The sequence below is a fragment of the Gymnoscopelus microlampas genome, assembly GCF_963454915.1.
Source record: "Gymnoscopelus microlampas genome assembly, chromosome: 4".
NCBI lineage: Eukaryota > Metazoa > Chordata > Actinopteri > Myctophiformes > Myctophidae > Gymnoscopelus > Gymnoscopelus microlampas.
The window spans coordinates 45958264-45982899 of record NC_139941.1 but is presented as its reverse complement, the minus strand read 5'-3'; the positions used below and the strand labels follow the sequence as shown (position 1 = coordinate 45982899).

General features: G+C 41.1%; 1 protein-coding gene across 1 annotated transcript in view; it reads right to left on the bottom strand.

Moving 5' to 3' along the window:
• niban2b (niban apoptosis regulator 2b) overlaps window positions 1-23033 on the bottom strand; it is a 33908-nt gene extending 10875 nt beyond the window's left edge. The window contains exons 1-6 of the mRNA XM_084055785.1: window positions 22714-23033; window positions 13489-13619; window positions 12152-12280; window positions 10875-10980; window positions 10036-10203; window positions 2126-2241 (exon numbers count right to left, since the gene is read on the bottom strand). Of these exons, the coding sequence (XP_083911911.1) occupies window positions 2126-2241; window positions 10036-10203; window positions 10875-10980; window positions 12152-12280; window positions 13489-13619; window positions 22714-22768 (705 nt within the window). The 5' untranslated portion in view covers window positions 22769-23033. The remainder of the gene's footprint in view (window positions 1-2125; window positions 2242-10035; window positions 10204-10874; window positions 10981-12151; window positions 12281-13488; window positions 13620-22713) is intronic.
• Window positions 23034-24636: the final 1603 nt, after the last annotated feature.

Here is a 24636-nt window from a genome sequence, read left to right as displayed (position 1 = left end):
ATTAGCACTGTAGGCATTTCTTTTAATACTGTATACTGTGGAAAAACTCAAATATCTCTCCAACAGTTACTGTTGACAAGGACTGTTGATCAGTCCTTGTCATCAGTCCTTGTCATTTCCGCTGGTTAAAGAGAGCTTGATCTTTCCACACAGCTGATGGATAGATGGCAGGAAATGTGCTGTACTCATTACACCAGCATGCAGGTGAAGAGTGGCTACATCTGCCCAAGTTCTTTTTTGCCCATTTCCTGAATAAATTAACACTAAGCAGGAAGGCAGTATGTGGGTGCAGGAATCATCTAATGCAGACAGGAAGTTCGGAACCCCAAGCTATCATCCTCACACGCATAAAACACATCCATCAGTATCCAGTGGCCTTGATATTGCCAGTTTCTGAAGCACAGCACGATAGGCAAACAGAGTAATAGTATTAGTTAAGAAAGACCTCTGTCTTTTTCAATAAATGGCCCTGAAACCACACAAAGCACCAAACAGTGAAGGCCATTCATCACGCCATGACACTGTGAAACCAGGACGGGACATGTTTAGGCCAGAAAAAAAAGCCTACACCATTTTTTAAAAACAGTTGAAATGCTTTTCAACAAAAAGCACCTTTGAGTGTCAAATCAGCTCAGTTTTCATGCTGACGCACTGTGTGAGAAGACATTTTTTGGTTGAAAGTAAAACCGGTGACTATAGGCAAATGCTGCAACATCTCAAATGTTGCATCTCTGGCTGTGACTGGTAATGTTATCTGCTCTTCCAGCTACTTTAAGTAACTAGACACCGTTTGTTGATTCTATTCCATTCTAAAAATAAATTAATAAATACATCTAGGAGAAACAATACATTTCCATTCCTGGCCTGTATATGCAATCTCAATTATATGCTCTCTCAACAAGCAGTGCCACTGAAAAACAATGAAATACTTGTTCACACAACCAGTTTACATAACCAGAAGAGCAGAAAATCACTACATTAGTCACATTAAAGCACAGTCCAGACAATTTTACTGAGAAACAATGCTCAACACTGTTACTGTAGCTGTTGATGTTTCAGTTAGCTTCAGGGAGTCTTGTCGCTTGACTTTTGACATCAAAAGCAGAGCAGGAATCAATCATGGCTGTATCCTGATGGGATTTGTGGGTCCAGAAAAACCTGTTCTGATGGGACAGGCATAGAAACCTAGTCCTAGGCCAAACCACACCTGAATATTAGAATGAATGTATTTACACCCTTTGTATACCTGCCCTTAAGGGCACACGGATTAGCAGATGAATACTTCATCTCCATAGCCCTCGGTTTTGACAGCTCATTACAGTACATTACTAGTCTTGCGTAGACAGACGATCAGAGATCTCTGCCTGCTATACGTCTGGCAACATCTACATTCATTCAATGTAGGGGATAAAACTGGGTGGAAACATAAAACAGTAATTGAAAAAAAGAACAACTGTATTGCAGAACCAAAGCAAAGAAGACTTTAGGGCGGTCCTTCCCATAGGGACAGTGATATGATTCGTTTTCAAAGCAGTAGGCGTAGATTTGTTTGTAAGTGGCTGTTCTTGGCGCTTTTCTAGCCCAGCTCATATTTGTATTTTTTATTGCCATAGACGGATCAGTAGGCAGAGATCTCTGATCATCTGGCTACACAAGACTACACAATTACACAATGTCTATACGACCAATTCCAGATCAAAGTAGTGTTTTAATCATAAAAAGTGTGTGTCAGTGCTTTACACAGAGTCTCTTCCAGTTTTCAGTGATATAAATACTAAATACTGAATTCTATCATTACCCAAAGATATGAATGTTGTGCACATTTTATTGAATTTCTTGCCACATTCATGAAATTATGAAACGATGTATAAGTGGATTGTCCTATAATATATTTATAACAGGGAACTGGGGGAGTGTCATCTGAAAGAAAGCAATGGATCATATTTACATGGCAGCCGTTTTGCTCCAACGTAATACTCAAGGCTGGGCTTTCCCAATTAAATACTGTGAGGCCCCCCTCTCTGAATATGAAGAAAAAGCAAAGTGGCCAGCTTGTGAATATGGACAAGAAAGAAAGAAAGGACAGAATAAAAGAGTGAGGGGTAGCAAGCATTGACAGGTTTACCTGCGAGGTTGTGCCACACATCATGTCCCAGGTGCCATACAAGCCACGTGCCTGCCGATAGAGTCGCACCGCGTCAGTGAAGGCTGGAGTCTGCACCTTGCTCTCGTCCGACAAACCTGAACGACGGGACACAGGAAATGGGATTACTGGTGGTACACACACAACCTTTGGGTGATCGGGTCTGCATTTTATCCTTAAGCAAACATTGAAGCTTTTACCACAGACCACATGACTAAGTATGACCCACTTTTTAGTAACTTGGATCATGGCGTTGTGTCATGACTGTTTATGGTGGCACTGTCATGACAACGGTGGGGGAAATCAACGTAGCAATAATTAAGGAAGGAAGGATATAAAGGAAGTGAACCTTCTCTTCTTCCGTAAAACCTTCACGTAATTTCCCGATATTCAACAGTGTAATGCGATCACAAGGTATAAATAGCATAACACGATGCATGAGCGTGCTGATGTAGCTTGACTGACAGCTACCAACACAACAGGCATCTGCAGTTCATGAGAAAGAGCAGCACTCCAAGACTTATTCTGTCCAAGGAGCATCAGTTACATGTTTATGCATTCCCCAAGTTGGGTTTGTCAATCACAGATAATCAAAGCTGCATTCTGGGCGATAAAATGGGGGGATTCAGAAATGCCATTATGCCTTATCAGCCTGTGTGCACATTTCTCTCCAGTGTGTGTGCGTCCGCGTGCGCGCACTCATGTGAGTGAACTCCAACAAAGCCAGGAAGTGTGTGGGGTCGTGTGAGTGAATGTGTGTGTGTGTGTGTGTGTCTCGTTGGGGGAGGGCAGTGAGAACCCACGTTCCTAACTGAAACATGGGCAGGAAGTACCCCCCCCCTCCAAAGCCCCTCTCAAAGCTGTATGTGAACAGCATGTGTGCGAGTAAAAAAAAGGGTGTGGGGGGGGGGGGGGGGGGGGGCGGTGGTACGGACCATTTATTTTGGCTCAACCTTTGTTGGATTTGTTGGAATGAAGGGGATTTCTGTGAGGCCAAAAAGACTAAAGTACTCTATAGCAGTGATTCTCAACCATTTTAATTTCTTTCTTTTTTTTAAATAATCTCTGGGAACACAATAAACACTGTAATATTCTCAGTGTTAATTTTACTACGGAATTGAACAAATGGAACCAAATGGAGTTATTTTGGTTCTATTTGTACACCCTCTGAGTTTAGGCCCCAAAAGGGTACATTCGGTTCATCCATCATTTAGCAGGGGAACCCTTGGAATACCCTCAAGGACCCCTGGAGGTCCCCGGACCAAACGTTGAGAACCAGAGCTCTATATAATAGTATCCCCGAGTTAATTCAAATAACTCTAGCAACACAGAGTCACGAGATCACTCACATTACATTGTAGACTCAAAGTTACAAACTCACAATGAGCGACTTTGTTTTACTTTAAAGGTGCAGTAACTGATATTTACATACATTCTGATGCTATAGAGTGTTTTTTACAGTAACGGGGGTCTCCTCGTCTCTCTCCAGGGCTTTAGTAAACTGAAAATGAATTTTCAGGTCGGGATACCAGTTTTATTCAATCAGGTGGGAGATCTCATACAGCAGGATAAACAAGTGAAAGTGAGTGACACAAAGGAATGAGCAGACCAAAGTGGAACTGGAACACTATCAAATTGAAGCTGATAAATGGGAACGCTCTCCTGATTTGGCTGAAATTGGCAACCACCAGAAAATGTATTTTCTGCTTATGAGCTGGAGAGACGGGAAGACCCCCGTTACTGAGCAAAATGAAAAGGTTTGAGCACCACTGATATAGCAACAAATGTTTTTTTTTTTTCAGAAAACCGTTTCAATTTAGAAGACATTTGTAGAATCGGCCTCAGGTCTTAATGGGTTAATGGGCCCTTTACTTATTGCAGGGCCAAATCTATGACTTGAGGCTCCCTAACACACCACTACTCCGCCCTCACACCATAATATACTGAATGGACTGTGAAAAAACAACAACATGCTAATGAATGACTTGTTGACTGGGTATTAGTTGAGGGACACCTCGTTTAAGAGAGCAGTTTTAAAAAGGACACACATAAAGGCAACATATGGAGGTGTTCAGCACCCACTCACACTCGCCTGTGTCACAGCTGAGGCATGCTAGCTATTAGGGCCATTTCCTCTTCCAAGGTTCCTCCCAGACCCTACCTAACGTTCACCACTCATATACACGTTTAGAATCAACAGACTTACATTGTTATAAGCAGTTAATATAATGTACCAAAATTTTGATTTGAGGTTGTGATGGGTTTAGTTTATGAGCCTATTTAACCACTTAAACCCCATATGGTTGAGCGGAGTCCTTCCGCGCTCTATTCTAGTGTCTTTTCTGTTTTCTGTTATTGTGGGGAAAGCTTACACTGAAAATAGCCGATTGACAAGCTTACAGAATATGCCATTCTCAGCGAAAGCTTTCCCCACCCACAATACGGATGCTGGGGTTTAAGTGGTTAAGTGATTCTAAAGGTTTACTAAAAGAAAGCATTCATTTTGTCATATTGTATCACTGTAAAAGAAAAAAATAATCAAGACTTTGGCGTTTTTTGTTCAACTGAGTGTGTAGTAATTAAGTGGACTGCACTTGCCGAACACATCGTTTCCCATTTCTGAAAACCCTTATTTAGCCAAGTTAGTTAGAGCAAAAAAAAGCTTTCTTCAAAATGCCAGATAAGCTAATGTAGTTACACAGGTACTTGTGCGTACTTGCTATTAAAGAGACACACTCACATGTTGGCACAAGACCAAGTCCCAGAGAGAGAGAGAGAGATACAGAGAATGAGAGATGGATATCAAGGGAGAGGCAAAGAGTGTGAGAGAGCAAAGAGTCTAAAGAAATTAACTACCATCACATACCAGACATTATTGAGGCTCCAGTCTAAACATGGTGTCACTGTAGCACTACACTGCAGTGACCACTTACATAATGTTCAGGTTAAAATCCTCTCATTACAACGCAAGCTAACCATATAACTTCATTACTCCTTATCCTTAATAGTAAAGTACAATTAATGCTGCAGGTCACAGACATATCCACACCAGGTTAAAAAAAAAACCTGGTGCTATACTGTATTTTTAGACCAGAATTAATTAAGCCACTTAACCCCAATTTATCCGTTGGATATTCGACAATAGATAATTTACAAGTTGAGAGCTTGTGGATCTTCTATTATTGTTATTATTATTATAAATATTATTATTATTTAAAGGTAGGGTAAGTGATTTACTTTTGTTAAAATAAGTGTTAAATAGCTCTATATTCTGATAGTACTCATTGCTATAGAGTGTTGGTTCAGTAAAAGGAGAGCTCCCATGTCTCTCCAGCTCTTTATTAAACAGAAAATGCATTTTCACTGCTCTCTCCTGATTGGCTTAAATGTTGTCACCTACCTGAAAATGTACTATATTCTGTTTACTAAAGAGCTGGAGAGACCCCTGTGACCGAACAAACGCTCTGTAGCAATTATTACTATCAGAATATAGTACTTTAACCTTTTTAACCAAAAAAATAAAAATTACCAAAAAATATCACTCACCCTACCTTTAAATAAATCTTGAAAAATTGTGAAAATGTTTGAAGATTTTTGATAAAAAATATGGACACCACGGTTAACGTGGTTAAGGCATCAAAAAGGTATTCCAAAGCTTACAATATCTAAGGTTTTCTATTAGCCTATGGCTAAACTGGCACAGCACTGCCCCAGTGATGATGATACATGTACGCTCTACAACAGTGGCTCTCAAAGTGGGGGTCCAGGGAACTCTGCAATTCTGAGAGTGTACAAATGGAACCAAACGGACCGTCATGGGTCCGTTTGGTTCCACTTGTACACTCTCAAGAGTTATGGGGGTCCTTGAAATTAAAAGGTTTGAGAGACACTACTCAACAAGTATTCGCGGAATGCCTTCTGCCCAAGAGCCTCCTGTTCCAGGACTCTATTGGGTTAGTCATTCATTACATTGGGTTTCTTGTCCAAGCAACACAGCCACGCCTTGAGGCTCTTGTGCCTGAGAGGAGACCAGAGGGCATGTGGCCAGCTCATGCTTCCAGTTAAGGTCTAAATTCTCAGCAGACGCTTTCTTGTTATTTCACACAACACACCGCCATTAAAGATGCCAGGAGACATTAGCGGCGTAGAGTCGGCTCACTCACTCCACAAGCCGGTTTTATTCAATTACCTGACCTCTATTGACTCCAATTAAACAATCATACATTAAAGGAGTGTCTTTTAGAGACAAACTTAATTCACGTTCAAACATTTTTGTCCCCAATGGAACATTGGCAGCACAGCGTACAACAAAGTGTAATTGTAATACAATAGTACAGCATTTACAACATGCAGGTACAAATAAGTCAGAGGACTCATTATGCCAATTAGTAAATGTGCAAAACTTTTTTTTTAATTGTCTTTTTTTCAGCAGTCAGCAGTGATTGATTGCACTAAAATTCATTTATAAATGCTGCATGTGTGGAAAAAAGATAAGATTAGACAATGCACAAATGACAGATGACAATTAACAGGCCGACTCTGGATCTGAGGGGTAACTGATGGCACTAGTTATGAACTAATGTGTTCATCCATGTTTACTACAACTAGGCTTGCAAACTTTCTTGCTGTATACTGTAAGCTGTGCTCTTAGTAAGCTATACTGTATCTATCAGTGAGCTCCTGATCCTTTTATCGTAGGAGTTGACAAAACACATAGTAACACTGGCCTGTGAACTTAATAAACCCTCTGCTTACCTAAACAGCAATGATAGACAAACAAAAGCACAGACTATTCCAAGTAGCATCTTCCTTTCCTTCATACTATTTATCAGAGCCATTGCCATAACAACCAGGTAAAAACATTATGACGTGATGTTCTGAATCGAGTCCACATTCCAGTCTTGTCACACTCATGTGTCATTCCTGCTTGAGTCATCTCATGCTGGATACTTCTGCATTATACATATTATTATCGTTTCAAATTCACCAGCGGTTAAGCATACAGTCGTAAACTCAATACCTTGTTGAAATCATGCCATAACCACAGCGCTATGTACGTAGACATTGCGTGTATGCTTGCCTGTTCAGCACAGTTACAGTTCAGGTGGCAAGGCTCATGTATATAGTATGCCACTTAGTTATGCCACACATCAAATCAGGAATTCAACTTTGTTTACATTTAAGGCTTTTTGAAGTGCCCTTATCCAAAGAGACATAATTAATGCACCACTAGATTAAGCTTAAGTCTTTTAGTTGTTGTCCATTATTGTTGCGGTGTCAGAGCAAGGTAACCCAACTTGCACAATTGGAGCTGCTCAGTGGCCAACAGTAGAACAGCAGTAAGCAATTAGCATGATTCAGAAAAAATAAGAGAACATATTGCTCAGCAAAACCGTTCCCTGGATGAATGCAGATTAAAAGATGTTTCCCTCCATGGCCGCCCGGTGACTTATGGCCTTATTGGAGAGCAGCTGTTACTGCTGAGTGAACTCAGTCAGCTGGGCTCTGCACTGCACATGGCCAGTCGCCCAGGGATAGTCAGACATTAGTCAGGGTGCTGTAGTTTTCTAACCATCTATGGTCAAATCAATCCAAACTCATCTACTACTGGCATAAGATGAGGTGAGTGAGCACACACACACACACACACACAAACTTCTTTGATGTGCAGCACGACTCCCACAACACATAAATACTAAGCCGATAAGTGTAAAACAAAAGCAGGCAAAAAAATAGAAAGAAAGGAAGTTTATCGGTGTAGAGAAGACCAACAGGGACAAAGAAAAAGAAAAAAAGAAACGACATGGAGAACAAGCTGAGGTTTTACTTAACTCATTCTACAATATCATTATTTACAGCAAACCACTTTGTGCTTTGACCTCATGTTCTATTCAGAGTAATTAGAATAAAAGTGATTTGTTGAACAGATCATATAGTGCACTGGCCGAGGTCCAGCCCTTTCCAACGCCAACACCGTGATCCATGTTCTGTCACTACTTCCCACTTTCCTTTTCATATGCCACTCGTCTCTCAGAAAATCCTGTCCTTTGTTACCTAATTTCTCTTTTTTTCTTTATACTAACACCTTTTAATAAACCACTTAAACCCTCTAGAGAAGACTTAGTAAATTGGACTCGAGTTGGCTCTGTACTTTTTCCCCTCTTCACCAAAGCTCTTTGCCAACAAATAGCCAATCTACAAGCTCACAACTGAGCTTTTAGATCCTCCATTTTTGGCTAATAGGGTTCAAGTGGTTAACCACTTTCAACCTGGTGTCCCTATTATAGGCGAAAATGACAACAGATCTACAAGCTCACACCGCGATGCGACACGTTGTAAGCTTGTAAATCTGCTATTTTCGCTGCGCAACACAGTCGTACGATGAAGTATAAAATAGAGCTTTAAGTGGTTAAAATGATCATTCACAGGGTGCAGGAACTCCGATTGGTTCCTGACTATTAGCCACTTGTGATGCAGGAGATCAAGGCGTCAACGTTTATTCTGCTGCGGTTATCGAGCATGCTGTTATTGTAAATCACACTGTTTAGGTATGCCATCTAAATGCCTGAAAGGTAAACAGAGGTTTCCTCAGGGAGAAGCTTCGGCACTTTTTCCACGTGTGATTCCACTGACAGGCCCTGCAGTCCTTATCAACAAAGATCAACATTTTTGTCACGGTAAATGTTATGTATACCCCTGAAGGCAGTCATTCAGGACAAGCATGTGCTTGCCTTCTCAGCCGTGCTGCTCAACTGTAACCTTTTCACTAGGGATGTCCGATTTTATCGGCCTCCCGATATTATCGGCCGATATTAGCATAAAAATTGATATCGGGAAAATATCGGTATCGGTTTTTGAAAAAAAAAAAAAATTTTTTTTTTTTTTTTTTTTTTTGCTTTATAAGTAAGTTACAGGAGTTTTTACTGTATATGGTGTGTGTGATATGAAATTTGAGCTTACCCTAATCACAATAATCCCCGCATATATCGGTATCGGTTGATATCGGTATCGGTAATTAAGAGTTGGACAATATCGGTATATCGGTTATCGGTAAAAAAGCCAATATCGGACAACCCTACTTTTCACGAAACATTTCTTTTGCACCCTTGCAAAGGAGTGAATGGCCCAATGGGTTTCAAATCAGAGAGCTTCAGTTTCATAATCTGCATAGAGGTTTAGTGGAGAGAATCTGAGCCACACCCTTCAAGCTATCAGTATCAGTACAAATCAAACAGAATTAAGTTCTCATTTATCACACATACAGGGTAGCAGGAAGTTACATTTAAGAATCTTTAAGCATTGCTAATGCCACCTTGAATTACATTTAAGACCTAAATTTAAACAAAAAAATATATATACTGCATCTGGCTTCGGAGACATGACCGGGCATGGGTTTTAAACATATTGCGTATTAGCATTCAACCCATTAAGCAATTCATTTGCCAACTTCAAAAAAAAAACTATGTACTGTACAAACTATATTTAAGACCTTTCACAAAATAATTGTATATAATTTAATACCCTTTACCTTAATTTAAGGCCTTTAAAAAATAAATATGAATAAATCCAGTTAAGGCTTTTTAAGGATCGCGTGGAGACCCGGACATATCATAAATGTCTTCTTCTGTTCAGTAATGTTGAGTGATCACTCTAATGAGTCTAGTAAAAGTCTTGCAAAATTTGCTTAGTTTTATTCATCCTAATTTGGTTATGTCTGAAATTACTGCAACAAACATTTCCCTTCAGGCAAAATTAGATCTTATCCTTGAATTATAGTTTTATTCTTTTTACGACTTTCACTGTGCTTATGTCATAGTCTGTTATGTGTTATGTGCACGCCTATCCCAATCCATTCATGTGAAGTTGCGTGCATTCCCATCGGGTGAACTCACCATCATTGGCATGTCTGACACAGTCCTGCAAGACGGCCTGCCACTTCTGCTGTTCTTTCTCAGATACCACACAGAAGAAATAGTGACGAGCGTATGGGTGCCACAAGATCAGAGGGAACTGGGTGGCGCACTTCAGGAAGGGTGAGCTCCCCACCTTAGCTTTCACACCTGGAGAACACACACACACACACACACACACACACACACACACACAAAGGTTAAGTGGCATAAAAATATAAAACGAACTGACGGATACATTTTGTATGCAGGATCAGTTAACCAATTAAGCCCTTACAAAGTATACTTTGCCGTCGGACAAATCTGATCTACAAGCTCATGCCTCACGTTGTGATCTTGTAGATCTGCTCTTTGCTCGGAGCATCAAGACTTGAATTAATGATCTATGGGCTCATGAAAAATTTAGGTTGAGATATAACATTCAAATGAGTGTTATTTCAAAGTGTTAAGAGCGTTATTTAAAAAAAAAAAAAAAAAAGTTTTCTTGTTTAGTATTGTATTGTATGTCTTTATTAATTGAATACTCAGGACCACAATGGAAACAAGCCCTCAGGGTTTTTTGTTTTATCCTTTTAGCATTATTGTACAACTGTACCTCTATACTTTTTTCAATCAATCAAAGTAGAGCTTACAGCTTTGAATCGTGTCCTTATTCACTGTCTATGCAGCAGCTCCAGGATCACCACTATAGTCTTGTCACTCTATTGCTCATGTTGAGGAGAGACTTGTTCAAGTCCACAAATTAAAACTGAGCTAGTAATGTAATAGAAATAATAACTTCTTTTTTTTTTTACGATACATTGCATTGTTGGCTTTCTCACCAGGCAGACTGTTGCTGATCAGGTCCATGTACTGCTCCATGGATGTCAGGACTTTGTAGCCGGCACAGTTGATGGTTCCTTTGGGGTGTAGCCCTCTGTCGTGGGACTGGTAGCCCAAAGACCAGGAGCAAAACAGAGCAAACAAGAGACGACAATGAATCATCACACAAGCATAATCTAAAACAGACTGGAAGTTGCACTTATGCTCAAATAAGGGGGCGGTTAATGAAAAACGGTGCAGGGGTCATGCTGAATATGCAGAATAAAAGTATTAACCACTTAACCCCTTTACACTTCCATCATAGAAGCTTGTAGATCTGCTATTTTTGCTAGTTTGGACAATTGCCACCTATACTGACACGCCCAAACTAAGGATGCCAGGTTCAAAGTGACTGACCACTTGAATCCTAGCGTCCCTATTCTGGGCATGTCATAATTCAGGCAAACATTCAGCAAAAATGCCGATCTACAACGCATCGCAACGCATTGTGAACTTGCAGATCAGCTATTTTGGGTGTAGACATTTGGTGTAGAGGGAGAATATAACAGGGCCAAGGACAGATCCCTGGGGCATCCGATTAAGTAATCAATTACGTATAAGGTTTAAGAGGCTAAATGGGCACTCTCGTCATGGCTGACAATAACATTTTCCTCAACTTGGCAGGCAGGAGGTGGAGCGCTCACCTGCAGAGAACTCATCACTTCGATTAGCTCTCCATTGCAATTACAACAACAGCAGCGATGTCTTCCTCTCACAAAGAAAATAAATAAATACTGCGGTTGTCTTTGTGTTAAGAAATATGCTGGTGATGTTTTAACCTCCATTGTGTTTTCTTCAATAAAACATCCAACATGCTTGTAAAACTGGTGGAGTTATGGGACCTAAGGACTCAGGGAAATCTTTAAAGAGCGTTGGGTGTTTGGATACAGGATGATTAACTGTTTTTCAGGGCTCCTTCCAACACATATTTTCCAGTTCAAAATTCCATCGTTTTTTTCCAAACCTTACTGGAATTAATTAGAATTTTGGTCCGTTTTCAGTATGATCCCAACAGCGGATAGTTAATAATTGCAAACAAACTTCATGTCAAATCTCACAATGACAGAAACGACAGTGGGCTTATAAATAAAACGTGCTATGTTCTGTACATATAGTGAGACTGACAAATAGGTTTCTATCCAGGTTTCCATCCATTCTTTTGGAGACTTTTTTCCCCACAAAACCATCCAAATGTATACATTTCCAGCCCTTTGCCCTTTGTTTTCCCTTCTCTCACCGATTTGTTATCATAGTAGTTGATGTTGTAGGAGTCTGGGACGAAGAAGAACCGATTCCTCCATTTCTTGTTCTCCTCAAGGTACTGGAACAGAGCTCCAGAGAAAATGGACTTGTTTTCCAGAGAGACCTGCAAAGAAAACAAGCATGCCAACCATCAAAATACTGTACTTCAAAAAATAATTTTACTCTAGGGTTGGGTAATATGGACAAAACTAATATCACAATATTTTTGACAAAATACTTCAATATGGATAATGTGATGAAAATATCACAATTGTGAGGATCAATTTTATTTTTCTATGTTTCTAAAACATTTAAAAGTAGCTCATCCTCAAGCTCACAGCATTATCTGGTATTTTTGAAGATATGTAGTTACATATCAAGTTATTGATGCCCAGCCACCCCCCAAATAAAATAAAATAAAATGCTAATAATAATTCTTACCCATATAGTACAGAAAGTAAAATAAATTTGGTACTTTTGTGTGATATATTCGTCTGAATCATATATGTGCCTTCACTTTGACAGGACTGAAGATTCTGGGCTTTTGTGCTGCACTAGAGAAGTCATGAAAAAGTCTAACCTTTAATGAAAGTGTCGAAATACTCATCTTGCCCAAATGCACTAAACGGTTGTTTACTTTAATCCCACGCCCACCCAGTTAGTATTGTTGTCTTCAGCAAAGCAGACAACATTCCTCAACAGCCTGTATTAAGCCAGACCAGACTCCAGTCTCTACCACACAGCTTTGTATAGGATCATTAGGATCATTAGTGTGTGTATATGTGTGTGGGCGTGTGCGTGCGTGTATTTGAGAGAAAGTAAGTCAATACAGTCTAAAGGCTGGCTATTTAAAAGTGAAACACAGCTTAACAGCTGTTTAACACTTAAATAAAGAATAATTAAAAAAAATAGTTTCAGTTGTGAAGAAAAAAAGGTTAGTTTTATCACTTGAGGGTCTTTTACTGTACATCATTGTAGCGAACACATCTGGGGAAGAACGACAGCTGAACAACATTCCCCTCCCCTGCCAATGGATCCAATGTAGTTATTTAGTCACAAGCTCTTGTTAATAATTTTTTTGGTTACATTTATAAAACCCACGGACAGATTAACCACTTTCATCTTAGCAAAATAGCGAAAATAGCCAATCTACAAGTTCACAATGATCTCGCATGTCATTATGTTGTGTCAGCTTGCAGATCGGCTAATTTCGTGACTATTATGTGACACTTGTGTATTATTTTAAGGGCGAAGAACATGTTGAAATATGGAGTTGCAAGGTTTCTGACCGACAGCAACAAAATAATACAACCGAGGAAGAGGATGTTTTACCTTGCGGTGCAGTAGCTGGGGCTGCGGCCCCCCTCCTCCCTCAATGTCAAAGCGCACCTTGTTGAAGAGAGCCACGGCATACTGGAGTTCGTACTGGCGGCCAAAGTCCCCCATCACCTCCCCTGTCCGTGCTGCAAAGGAGAACAAACAACTCTTGAGGAAAACACAGGAGCAACAGAACAGTAGCTCTATAGATCATAGATGAAAATGTAATGTGGTACGATTTATATTTTTTCAATTCAATGTACACTTTCATAAAGGTTTGCTAGTGAGAATTGAATCTTTTTTACACCTTGATACAACAACGCTGTATGCTCATTTGTATATATTGAACTTAAAATAGTCGAATTAATGGAATCAATTAGCCAACAGGATTACAGAAAATGTAGGGGTGTATTTCAGACACTGGTAATTAACTAAACAACAAGGCAAACTTATTTCAATGTTCATAATTAAACCCAAGGGAATAAAACAAAACAAACTCAATATCTACTCCATTCTGATCCAGGTCAACTGTGCAGTTATTTAGCAGGTCCTTGTTTCTTAGTTGTCACTTAAGCCCCATATAACTTGTACAATGAATAGCGAAAAGACACAAGATCAACAAGTACAAGCTTTCCTTATTAACACAAATCAGGATGACAGGGTTAATATAGTTTTAATAACCATGTCCTTTCACACAGCATTTAGCTGTGAAGTTGAAGTTCACCTTCCATAATGTGACCTCACAACACAACTGTCTTATCTGTGAAGAGAATGTTTCCACGCTGAAAGTCAAACACAACCTTGATAGAATGTTCAACACACATGGTCCTTTTATCAGCAAGTCCACATCACTACCATTTACCATCACCCAAGTTAGCCTTCACAACCTGCAATCACTGCTACTGTGTATTATACATTGAAAATGGAGTGGGCATTACGCTTAAAGCTAAGAGAAAAGGAACTGAGGGATGAAACAGTCAAAACCCACATCAGTCTCTCATATAATATCTTAAAGAGTTCATGTACCGTCTTAAAAAGATGTCTGAGGACTTCATACATCTTGTCTAACAAAGATGTTCAATGGACGGTACAGTCAAAGTTGTTGATGTACTGTACAATCAAAGGCATCTTATATTTGTTGAATTTAACAGCTTTAACATAAACCCTCTAATCTATACTTGATAAACTTGACCCGAGTTGGCCATTTACTTGGTCTACTATTTTTCCTCCAAACTCCACCAAATTGATTTGCTTAAAATAACCGATCTACAAGCACACAATGTGTGGCAATGCGCTGCAAATGTTTCCCCAGCATAGGGATGTCATGGTCTAAATGGGTAACACAGTGGGATCATTACATTTGCATAAACTGAACACCAGTGCCTGCTGCCATATTTTACAAATGTGTCGACTAATTCCTGAACTCTTCAAGACCTGGAAGTGATCAAATGCATGCATTGTCAAGAGGACTCCTCCAAACATTCTAGTCCAGAGTACAAAACCCTGGGAATGGGATCTGCTGGCTCTTATGGGAGCGGGATCTGAGAGTGAGAGGGAAAGATCTGGAGCTCGACCAGACCAGTGGAGGAAAAAAAAGAAAAGAAAATCTACAGCTGGTGCCAAACTACTTGGCTTCTCCTTGTACCAGGATCCTCCCAACATATGCTCTGTGGACCAATCCACTACAACCACCTCAAAAAATCCCACAGTACCCCTTCCCGGGGCCCAACTCCACAGATCAACATTTGATGCCTTCCCATTTGTAAGGCTAAAATATTTCGACGTTTTGGCTGTACAAGTCTCAGCAGCATCTGGTGTGATTTATAATTTTAACAACTGGTTTTTGGGGCCCATAACGCTCATACTTGTAGTAATTAGTAAATGGATGAAATATGCCTTTCACCATCTGGGCTCTATGGGAAAAATGAGGGGGGAGAGATGACCCATTTGATCCCATCTGCTTTGTATTGTGGTTATGAAATGTTGCTTTTGCATTCGGGGAGAGGAAAGAAATGGATCAGGGTTTCTTCATAAGGAGTAAGGACCCAGGGCAGGCTATATAATTATGCCATCAAAAGCACAGGCAGGCTGGCCGTGACCCGGGGGAAGGGAGAATGGTATGAGAAATTAAATACACTATGGCACTATAGTTTTTCTTTTATCAGTTAGGGAAGGTCTCTACTTAGATACACTCAGTGCTCAGAAGCTGAATGAAACTACAACTATGTTGACTTTTTAGAGCATTCTTGAATTGATAATAACCAACGCAGCAAACAGGCCTGATGAGAGACTGGTAGCAACGCAAGTTAGTCAGCTGCACCCAGTGAGGAGTTAACTCATTTTTAAAAAATGTCATGAAAGTAGCCGCAAGCAAGCTTTAGATACAAGCTCGACTTGTTGTCTGAATCAGATGAAATGTACAGGGGAAGGTCAGATGAAGGTCAGTTACAGTCATGGTCATATGCAGTTCAGCACTAAGTGACTCAGCTGGGTGTCAAACACACAGATCATTTCATTATTGCGTTAATTGTATTTAAAGGAGTAGAAAAATATACTATTTTTTTCTATCAATTACACACCCCATGAAGCCTTGAATTCATGCCGATTTTTAATTTTTTGTCGCATTCCCGAGACAATAATTTGATGAGCGGTGGGAGACTCTTTCAGTATCCTACTGAGCCTCCTATTGACAGATGACCCGGTCATCAAATTATTGGCTTAGGAATGCGACAAAAGCAAAAGAATCTCAAATGAATTCAAGGCTTCATTGGGTGTGTAATTGATAGAAAATAAGTCATTTTTTGGGCTGAACTACTCCTTTAATCATCTTGCAGTGCCAACCCATGAAATGATTCTGGAGTACACACAAACCTGGTAAAACTGCTGACACACACGGTACAGTAGGTCTACACAACAAACTGAACTGAATTTGTGTTGTTACAATGTGATATGGATGTAGCATGTGCTGTGATTGGTCTACTTTTACATACAGTACAAACCCTGTACTGGAAATGGTGTGAATGGTGTTGATGACGTCATTTGTTTGTACAGCAATGCATGACTAACACAAAGTATCTTGAACAAACATCCCGACAGCATGGCAACAGAACAAATCTGTAGCTGTTCTTCTCCTTTCCCTAACTCTCAACCCCCTGAGTCAGAGTCAGTCACTCACCACAGCAAGATCTCACCAAACTATCTCCCACATAGGCCACTAACCTAAGACCCACAGGTCAAGAGGTCAATGCAGAGCAATGGCGACTTCCACACAGCTGCTTTTGTGTTCACTGAGGTCACTGAAGTAACCTACATCCTTATAATCAAGGTAATGTCATGTCACCCCTTTCATTTATCAGCAAAGTAGACAAACGTCTCAGTCTAAACGACGGCCAGTGTCTGGACAGGTTAATTAATGAGAGATCCGGACTGTCTTGCTTAAAATACCAATTAATGATACAAGCTGAGCTCACTGGATACACTGGAAGGCCAGGCCATATTTCAGGCTAGACAGGCGGGACATCTGGTGATAGCATAGCAGACAGAGCAGCAGAAAGGACTTACTGTAGCTAGCCAGCTGGCTGCTTGCAGAGGAAAGCCTGAGTTGTATGCCAGTGTCACGTGCTGAAAATAGTCGATCTACAAGCATACAACGCGTTGCCGTGGGGCGCGTTGTGTGCTTGTAGATTGTCTATTTTTGGTGCTCGGCGCTGGCGAGTAACCAAGTATAAATCAGGCTGAATTCTCTGTGGATTTGGACCATTCGGTAAAGGAGAGAGGAGGGTGACTGGGGATGTCAGTAAAACTAAGCTTTTTCCATTTAGACATTTTCCAGACATTTATTGACTGGATTTGATTATTTTGGTCGATGTTCAAAAACAAAAATATGACACACATAGTGGCACTATGCGTCAATATGACCATCTACCATAGATTTGTGTTAAATATCAAATGATACATATCATGTACCATGTTATGGAAAAGCAAGTTGAAAGAGCTAATACTGAGTTTTGCACAGACGCCTAGCTTTGTACAGTGCTTTAGACATGCAGGATCACTGCAAGCTTTTGAATGGTTGAACACAAATCTTCACACTATGAGAGAGGACTTTCTCTCTCCCAGACTCCCACACTATTGCCCCAAACACTTTTCACACCATCATCGAGTCGTAAACTTTCCATTTCAGATTCATATCATCAGAAGTTGGGGAAACGCCATAATGAGTCAGCCACTGGAGCGAACGCTTCGGTGTCTGTTGGCTGTTAAACCTGCCTAGTCAGGGAACTCTGCAGCTGAGAGGTCAGAGGAGTTCCTGAGTTCACTTGAGTGCACCGTAATGGAACGAAGGCTGTGATGAAAGAAGGACAGCCTTACGTGTCCGCAAACGCATCTCCTGCTGTGTGCCGTATTTTGTTTGTTATGAATGAGACCTCTGTTTTGCCTCACTGTCAGCTCTCTGCGGTCTGCTGGTCATCTGATGATTTCAAGTGACAAACACTAAATAACACTCAGTCTGTCAACTGTGTCATCCCAAAGCCAAAACTGTTGGACTAGTGGGTGGCCAACAGAGCCAGAGTTCCCTCTCCTTTTTAAGACTCAACGGTATGGGTATTGGGTAAGTGGAAATAAAATGCAGTATTGCTCAAAATGTTCAAATTATTGGTTCATCACCACCATTAAGCATTGAGCAATTCCGTATACTGTAGATGGATTAAACCAAAGATGGCAGCCCCATTTGGTGGTCTTAAGGCTTTATGTGCCAATGTTCTGCAGTTCTGCATGTTACCATCTGATGCCATTGGCATCCATGAAGACAAAAGCCATTTCAATTACAGTCATGGTCATACGCAGCTCAACACTATGTGACTCAGCTGGGTAGCACTGACTTCATTATTGTGTCTATTGTGTTTATTGTGTTTATTCCCCACATGAGGGATCTGTCTTGCAGTGTGCCAACCTCTCTAAAGATTCTGGAACACTGCCCTTTTATCAATAGCAAATTGTGTTATTGTCTTCTCTTAAATAACGTCATGCTCGTTTGGACATACGGAAAAAGTCATCTCTATAAATAAGCCGACTTATCGCCTACGGTATAAGTGCTTCACAATAACAATATATCCATATTTGTATTTCTTTGTTTTCAATTATACTTCGATCTTTCACAAACTTCATGACTTTCAATATGGACCTATGGCGCTGTGATTGGTCTACTTTTACATAGTGATACACAATATACAGACAAACAAACCATTTTCTAGATGGCTTGGCATTCCACCACACAATAAAAAAGGCTTCATAATTCACAAAATCTGACACAATTATCTCTAATGCAACGAATGCATACATAAAAAAATGGAAATGTACTTGGAAAGAAGACAAAGGTAGAAGAGATGTCATCACCTTACGTCATTTGGGATATGAAAGGGGGCTTTACCCATCATAAATGTTTTTAAATAGCAACACCTGCCCTAAATCTAGCCTATACACTGACAGTGCCTCCACATCCACACAACAATAGTTGATACAACATTCCCTATCCAGGCTGTTCTTTTGTCTGTAACCCGGTTAGATATGTCACAGGCAGCAGACTTTCAGTCTTCATCCACCAAGGGACACCGCTTGAGGGCAAAGCAAGTGAGACAAAGAACAAGAAGAAACCATCTACAACAGGTTGATTGATGCTTTCACAGGAAAGTCAAGCATAAACAGTCAGACTCAGCATAGCAATCTAATCCATCTAGTAGCAGCAACAGAAAAGAGATTGCTTGTAATGTATCCAGTATCCACATCGTTATAAAAGTACAGTACACACTGTTCTTAGGATTTAATATAAACTGCAGCAGGGCCGGCATAAATATTTGGCTCCGGTAATGCTTCAGTTACTCTATATATTTGATCTTAATTCTCTCATCGGTTGAGAGGTTATTAGTTCCTCTGGGATCCCATCAGCAGATTCTCTTTCCTGTTATCATCTGCCTGCCTGTGCCCACAGAACACATCATGGTACAATGTAGCACGCCACATGATGTGTTCATGTACTCGGCGACGCTGAAAAAGGAGCAGTCTCTCTGAACCCAAATCTGGGGGCATAAAAATAAGTGACTCAAGTGGAAAGAGGGTCGAGGCACAGCCTTGCTTAACTCAAGAGCAAATTAGGACAGTAAAAAGGTATTCAATGGACTACTGCGTGAGATGAAAAAGGGTATTCCTCTCGAGTTTTACATTGTGTACATTTGCAGGCCTTGCAGCTAAAAGAGGGTGTAGTAGGGGTACAGGTCACATTCTTTCACATATGTCAAGTACAACAGACTCAGTGTGTTTACTATACAACTCTCCCCCCACGCTGGCGGCACCTTCCCACCTCTGCCAGGCACAGGCAAACAGATGTGCACACACACACACACACACACACACACACACACGTATTCTACTAAGCACTGAGGGAAGCTTTCAGCCTAAATGATACTACAGCCTTATCCTTTCGTCCCAACTGTAAATCCAGTTCACCCAGCACTGCTGTTACAGAGTACACAGCAATCCACTTCACTCTCCACTCCATGAGAGCTAAACAATTTGAGCACGGCTCGACTATGAGACAATGTTATGGGGAAACTTTGGCAAGGACAGGAAAGCAGAATCCTGCTTATTAGGCCCACACAAGAATGACATTTGTTCCCCCCTTTTTCACCACAGCGCCTTAACAAAAACATTCCACTGAGACTGGTCCCACAGGCTGACTCATAAATTTAGACCATGTTCCCATTAAAGCAGAGGCAGAGGTAAGCTTTGCCGCTGCAGCGAGGGGTTATTAGACTAAATGAGAGCAAATTTGGTTAGGACTAAACATGTTTATCAAGTAAACGAAAACGGTGTGAATGCATGTTTACATACACACACATACTGTACCTAGAGTATGTTTGTGTGTGTGTGAGAGAGAGAAAGAAAGCAATCTGCACGTACACATATTGTGGGGTCACACAAGCACACCAATGGATATTTACGCTGCCCAGTGCCTTTTGAAATGAGCACCTCTGTCCAGGCCAGGGCAGAGTGTTTGTAGGGTGAGAGTGCCCCGCCTTGCCAGGCCACACAGAGCCAACTCTGTTGACTACCTACCACTCCCTCCAGAGCCAATTCCCCCTAAAACAGAGCCTGCTTCTGCCACAGGCATACAAAAAAACATTCCACGTTAAGATTTCCTGTATCGCTGGTGTACACACCTCCTACTACACCACACCTACACACCCACTGACCTGTCAAGCACTAGTTCATTAGAGTAAATGGCCTATAGGAGACATACATCTGTGTGCAAGTGAACACTTAAGTGTCTTCATGTGTTTGCAATGCATGAGTTCCACTGGGTGAGTGTACATGTGCATGCATTTAATCATGCGTGCCGTGCACTCTTGCGAGTCTTCAGGCAGGAAGGCTGATCTATGCCCATGCCCCCACCCCAATCGCACATACACACCCAAATACAGATACCGGTACTCAAGTCTATGAACTCATGGTAGTAGGGTGGGGTCGGTCAGAATTCAGGAGACAATACGTGTTATACAGCTTTTTGGAACACGGCCAATCTCAGGGATTCCCTATCCAATCCAGCTGTTGTTATCTGCCATCAAAACCAGGGTGGATGATTACAATTACAAAGTGCAGAAGAAAGGATGATGACAGTGACAGGAGATCGGGCCCATTCATCACCGGCTGACAAAAGACACTGACGCAACACAGTGATACTGGGTCATTGAGCAAACAATAACACACGGCTGTCTCATCGTTGATGATATCGCTGATAGGACATGATTGAGTGTGTGTGAGAGAGCGGTTTGTGTGTCCCGTCTGTCTGATGACAAATCCAGGCACTTCCTTTGAAGACAGACGCGGAGACTCTGCGGCGCTTGGCCGGGTTGTCCAAGGCCCTGGAGAAGGTTTCCATCCAGACACAGGCCAGGCGTGCATGCTTTTTTTTTTTTCACACATTCCTCAAATTCCACATCTGATGTGTGTGTGTGTCTCAACTCTGAGTTGACCAGCCAAGACATTAACAAAAGGGATGATGCTACAAATCAAAGTTCTTGGTCTCACTAGCCTTCTTACACCCCCACCCTGTGCACTCTGTCAAGAGGGTCTGTCTGTGTTGTTAGTGAAAACCTGACTTTTGGCACCAGGGAAGCAAAGCCAAACAGTAGTTGCTGTGAAGGTTCTTTCAATTAGTTATGGTAGGTTGGGGAAAATGGTACTGGAATTGCAATGAGGGCGTTCACACAAGCTCATCTCACACACTTGCACCACAGACACTTTTTCCCCCCAGGCCTTTCTGGTGGAATTAGCCTGTGACTCAACTCAATAGTTTATGGTAGGCTACACGTTCAGATAGATCAAACATGTTAATAGGCTACTAAATATTTATAGCCTGATTGTCATTATGACACGTTCAATGTCCAAAGATCACCGTAACAGTTAGATTTCATTTAGCCTCTACCTGGTTGGAATTATTTGAACATTTGTGTGGGAAAGACACGCCCATGGTCCATAAAAACTACGCCAGTCGTTCTCAAACTTTTACATTTCAAGGACCCCCTTTAACTGTGACAGCATACAAATGGAACCAAATGGGTTCATTTGGTTCCATTTGTATACTGTCAAGAGTTACAGACTTGTAGGGGTCCATTTAGAATCCCCTCAAGGAATCCTGAGTCACTGGATCCCACTTTGAGAACCACTGAACTAGGCTACCTGTCAACTTTTACCTTTCCCTAAAATATCTCCTGGCCCTGAATCTGTCTGTCTGCTCTTTAGTCTGCTCTCTGTAATGTTTATGGCACATCCTGCATGTAGTTACTCGCACTAAGCCTACTTTGTCGACAAAGTATCAATTTTTTTAGTTAAAGGGATATTTCACTTTGAAACACGTTTGAAAGTGAAATACCCCTTTAATAATGAGGCTGTCACTCTGCACAACATGCCTAAAGCAAAGCAAATTCCTTGAAGGCACATTATATACTAACTCATGTTGTCAACAAACTGAGATTGTGAATGTGATGATAAGTCACTGAAATGGAACCAGGTGGTCTGTGGGTTTCAAACTGTGACAGTTGAGGTTATAGCGACACGCACACACGTGCACCACACACACGCACGCACGCACGCAGCATGCACAGCACACACACACACACACACACACACACACACACACACACACACACACACCAAACAAACAACCAAATCAAACCTCCTCACCTGTGATAATCTCCCTCTTGCCCTCGTCCAGGTGGCTCGATATCATGTCCCCCATGGCGACACAAAGTTGTAGCCTATAGTATTCCCTGGTGTATTCCAATCGTCCCAAGTGTCAAAACTCGCAAAGAGGCGAAAAGACTAAAGAAATGACGTTTTCTTTCTTATGAAACTGAAAAAATGACTGTGGGTGGGTGGCCGCTCTCCTCTCATCCACTATCTACGACCCTTCCAACATATTAACTCGACACTAGATGACTGAGTCAAAAATCCCAGGAGGTGGAGAACAGATTGAGAGAAGGAAGGAAAAGTTGGGCAAGAGCTGTCGGGTTTGAGGAGGGAAATGCACACCCTCGTCCTGGTGAGTCACTATAAAGAAGGTGTGGTTTCTTTCTATGAGGGCTGACCCATTTATATACTGTAGTGTGGGCTATATGGGTGTGTATGAGACTGACTTAGTGATTGCATTAAAACTACTGAATGGGGGTTGCATAAAGAATTCATGCCTCCAGAGGGACAGGATGTACTGTATTAGCCCTGAAACATGACTGTTAAGCGTCATGTGAACCATGGCTAGTACTGTATGAGTGAATCAATCAATGGTGTCGTTTTGTTTACCTTGTATATAGCTCTGAATTGTCTTCCTTTCTCCTTATTGTGTCAGTGTTGATCTTTTTACAAGTTGTTGTTTTTTTGTTCTGCCTGTTGTTTCATTGGTGTTTGTATGTTATTATTTGTATGTTGCATGTATTTGAAAAAACTGGAGATTTCTACAATGTATAATCTTACATTTTGTAGGCTACACATGTTTCTCCAATAAATCTTATTTGACAAAAAATAAGCTCTGAAGTGTGTGTGTGTTTGTGTGTGTGTGTGTGTGTGTGTGTGTGTGTGTGTGTGTGTGTGTGTGTGTGTGTGTGTCATACCTGCCAACATTTGACTGTGGAAAATCAGGAGATTTTTCTTGGGGGGGGTTGCTTTTCTTCTTTTTAATTATTAATAATAATACAATCATGCAATTTCTATAGAGCTCTAGATACCCAAAGTGGCTTTTCATCCATTAAACAAACAACAAAAAAATCTGGAGAATTTCAAGATTTTCAACATTTTAATTCAGGAGCCAATATAAGGGGGGTCAGGAGTCTCCTGCTCCTGCTATTACTTTTATTATTAGGTATGCTAATAGGCATTGTGAGGTGTTGAATTTCCAGTATCATGATCAAACATCAAACAATGATCAAACATGCATAAAAGTAGGCCTTAAGTGGTAGCCTACTTACTTAGTCAATGGGACTGACAAGTTACTTTGGGATTGCATTAAAACAACATCACAGGGACAGGCTGAATGAATGAATGTCGGCAATCGGAATACTAGCTTATATAATAATAATCATTATTAATAATAACAATAACGATGATGATGCGATGTGACGCGAGAGTGCAGTCTAGCCAACACCAACCCGGAACTCCTGAATTGCTGCCCTCCACACTCTCCACATCAGGGTCTTGAGCTCTACAGTGTTAGCTAAGCTGTCGTGCCGCAGTGCGCTTCTTGCCTTTCCTGGCTTTGCCCCGGGTTGGCTCCCATAGTGTCAGTTTGCTTGCCTCTAGTTCCGGGTGCCTGACACAGTGCCCTGCCAGCCTCATCCTTCTCTTTCTCTGACTTTGTTTGTGACCCCTGGTAGAGTAGACTAGAGGACCACATTTCTGATGTGGTCCATCCATGTGACACCTAGGGCCATTTGTAGCATTCTTTTTTTTTAATGATTTATTTTTTGGCTTTTATGCCTTTATTGATAGGACAGTTAGTAGGCTGACAGGAAATGGGGAGAGAGATGGGGAGTGACATGCAGCAAAGGCCGTCAGGATCAGGACTTGAACCCGCAACATGCTGTCAGGCTACACTGAGCCTAGGTGCTTGGACCG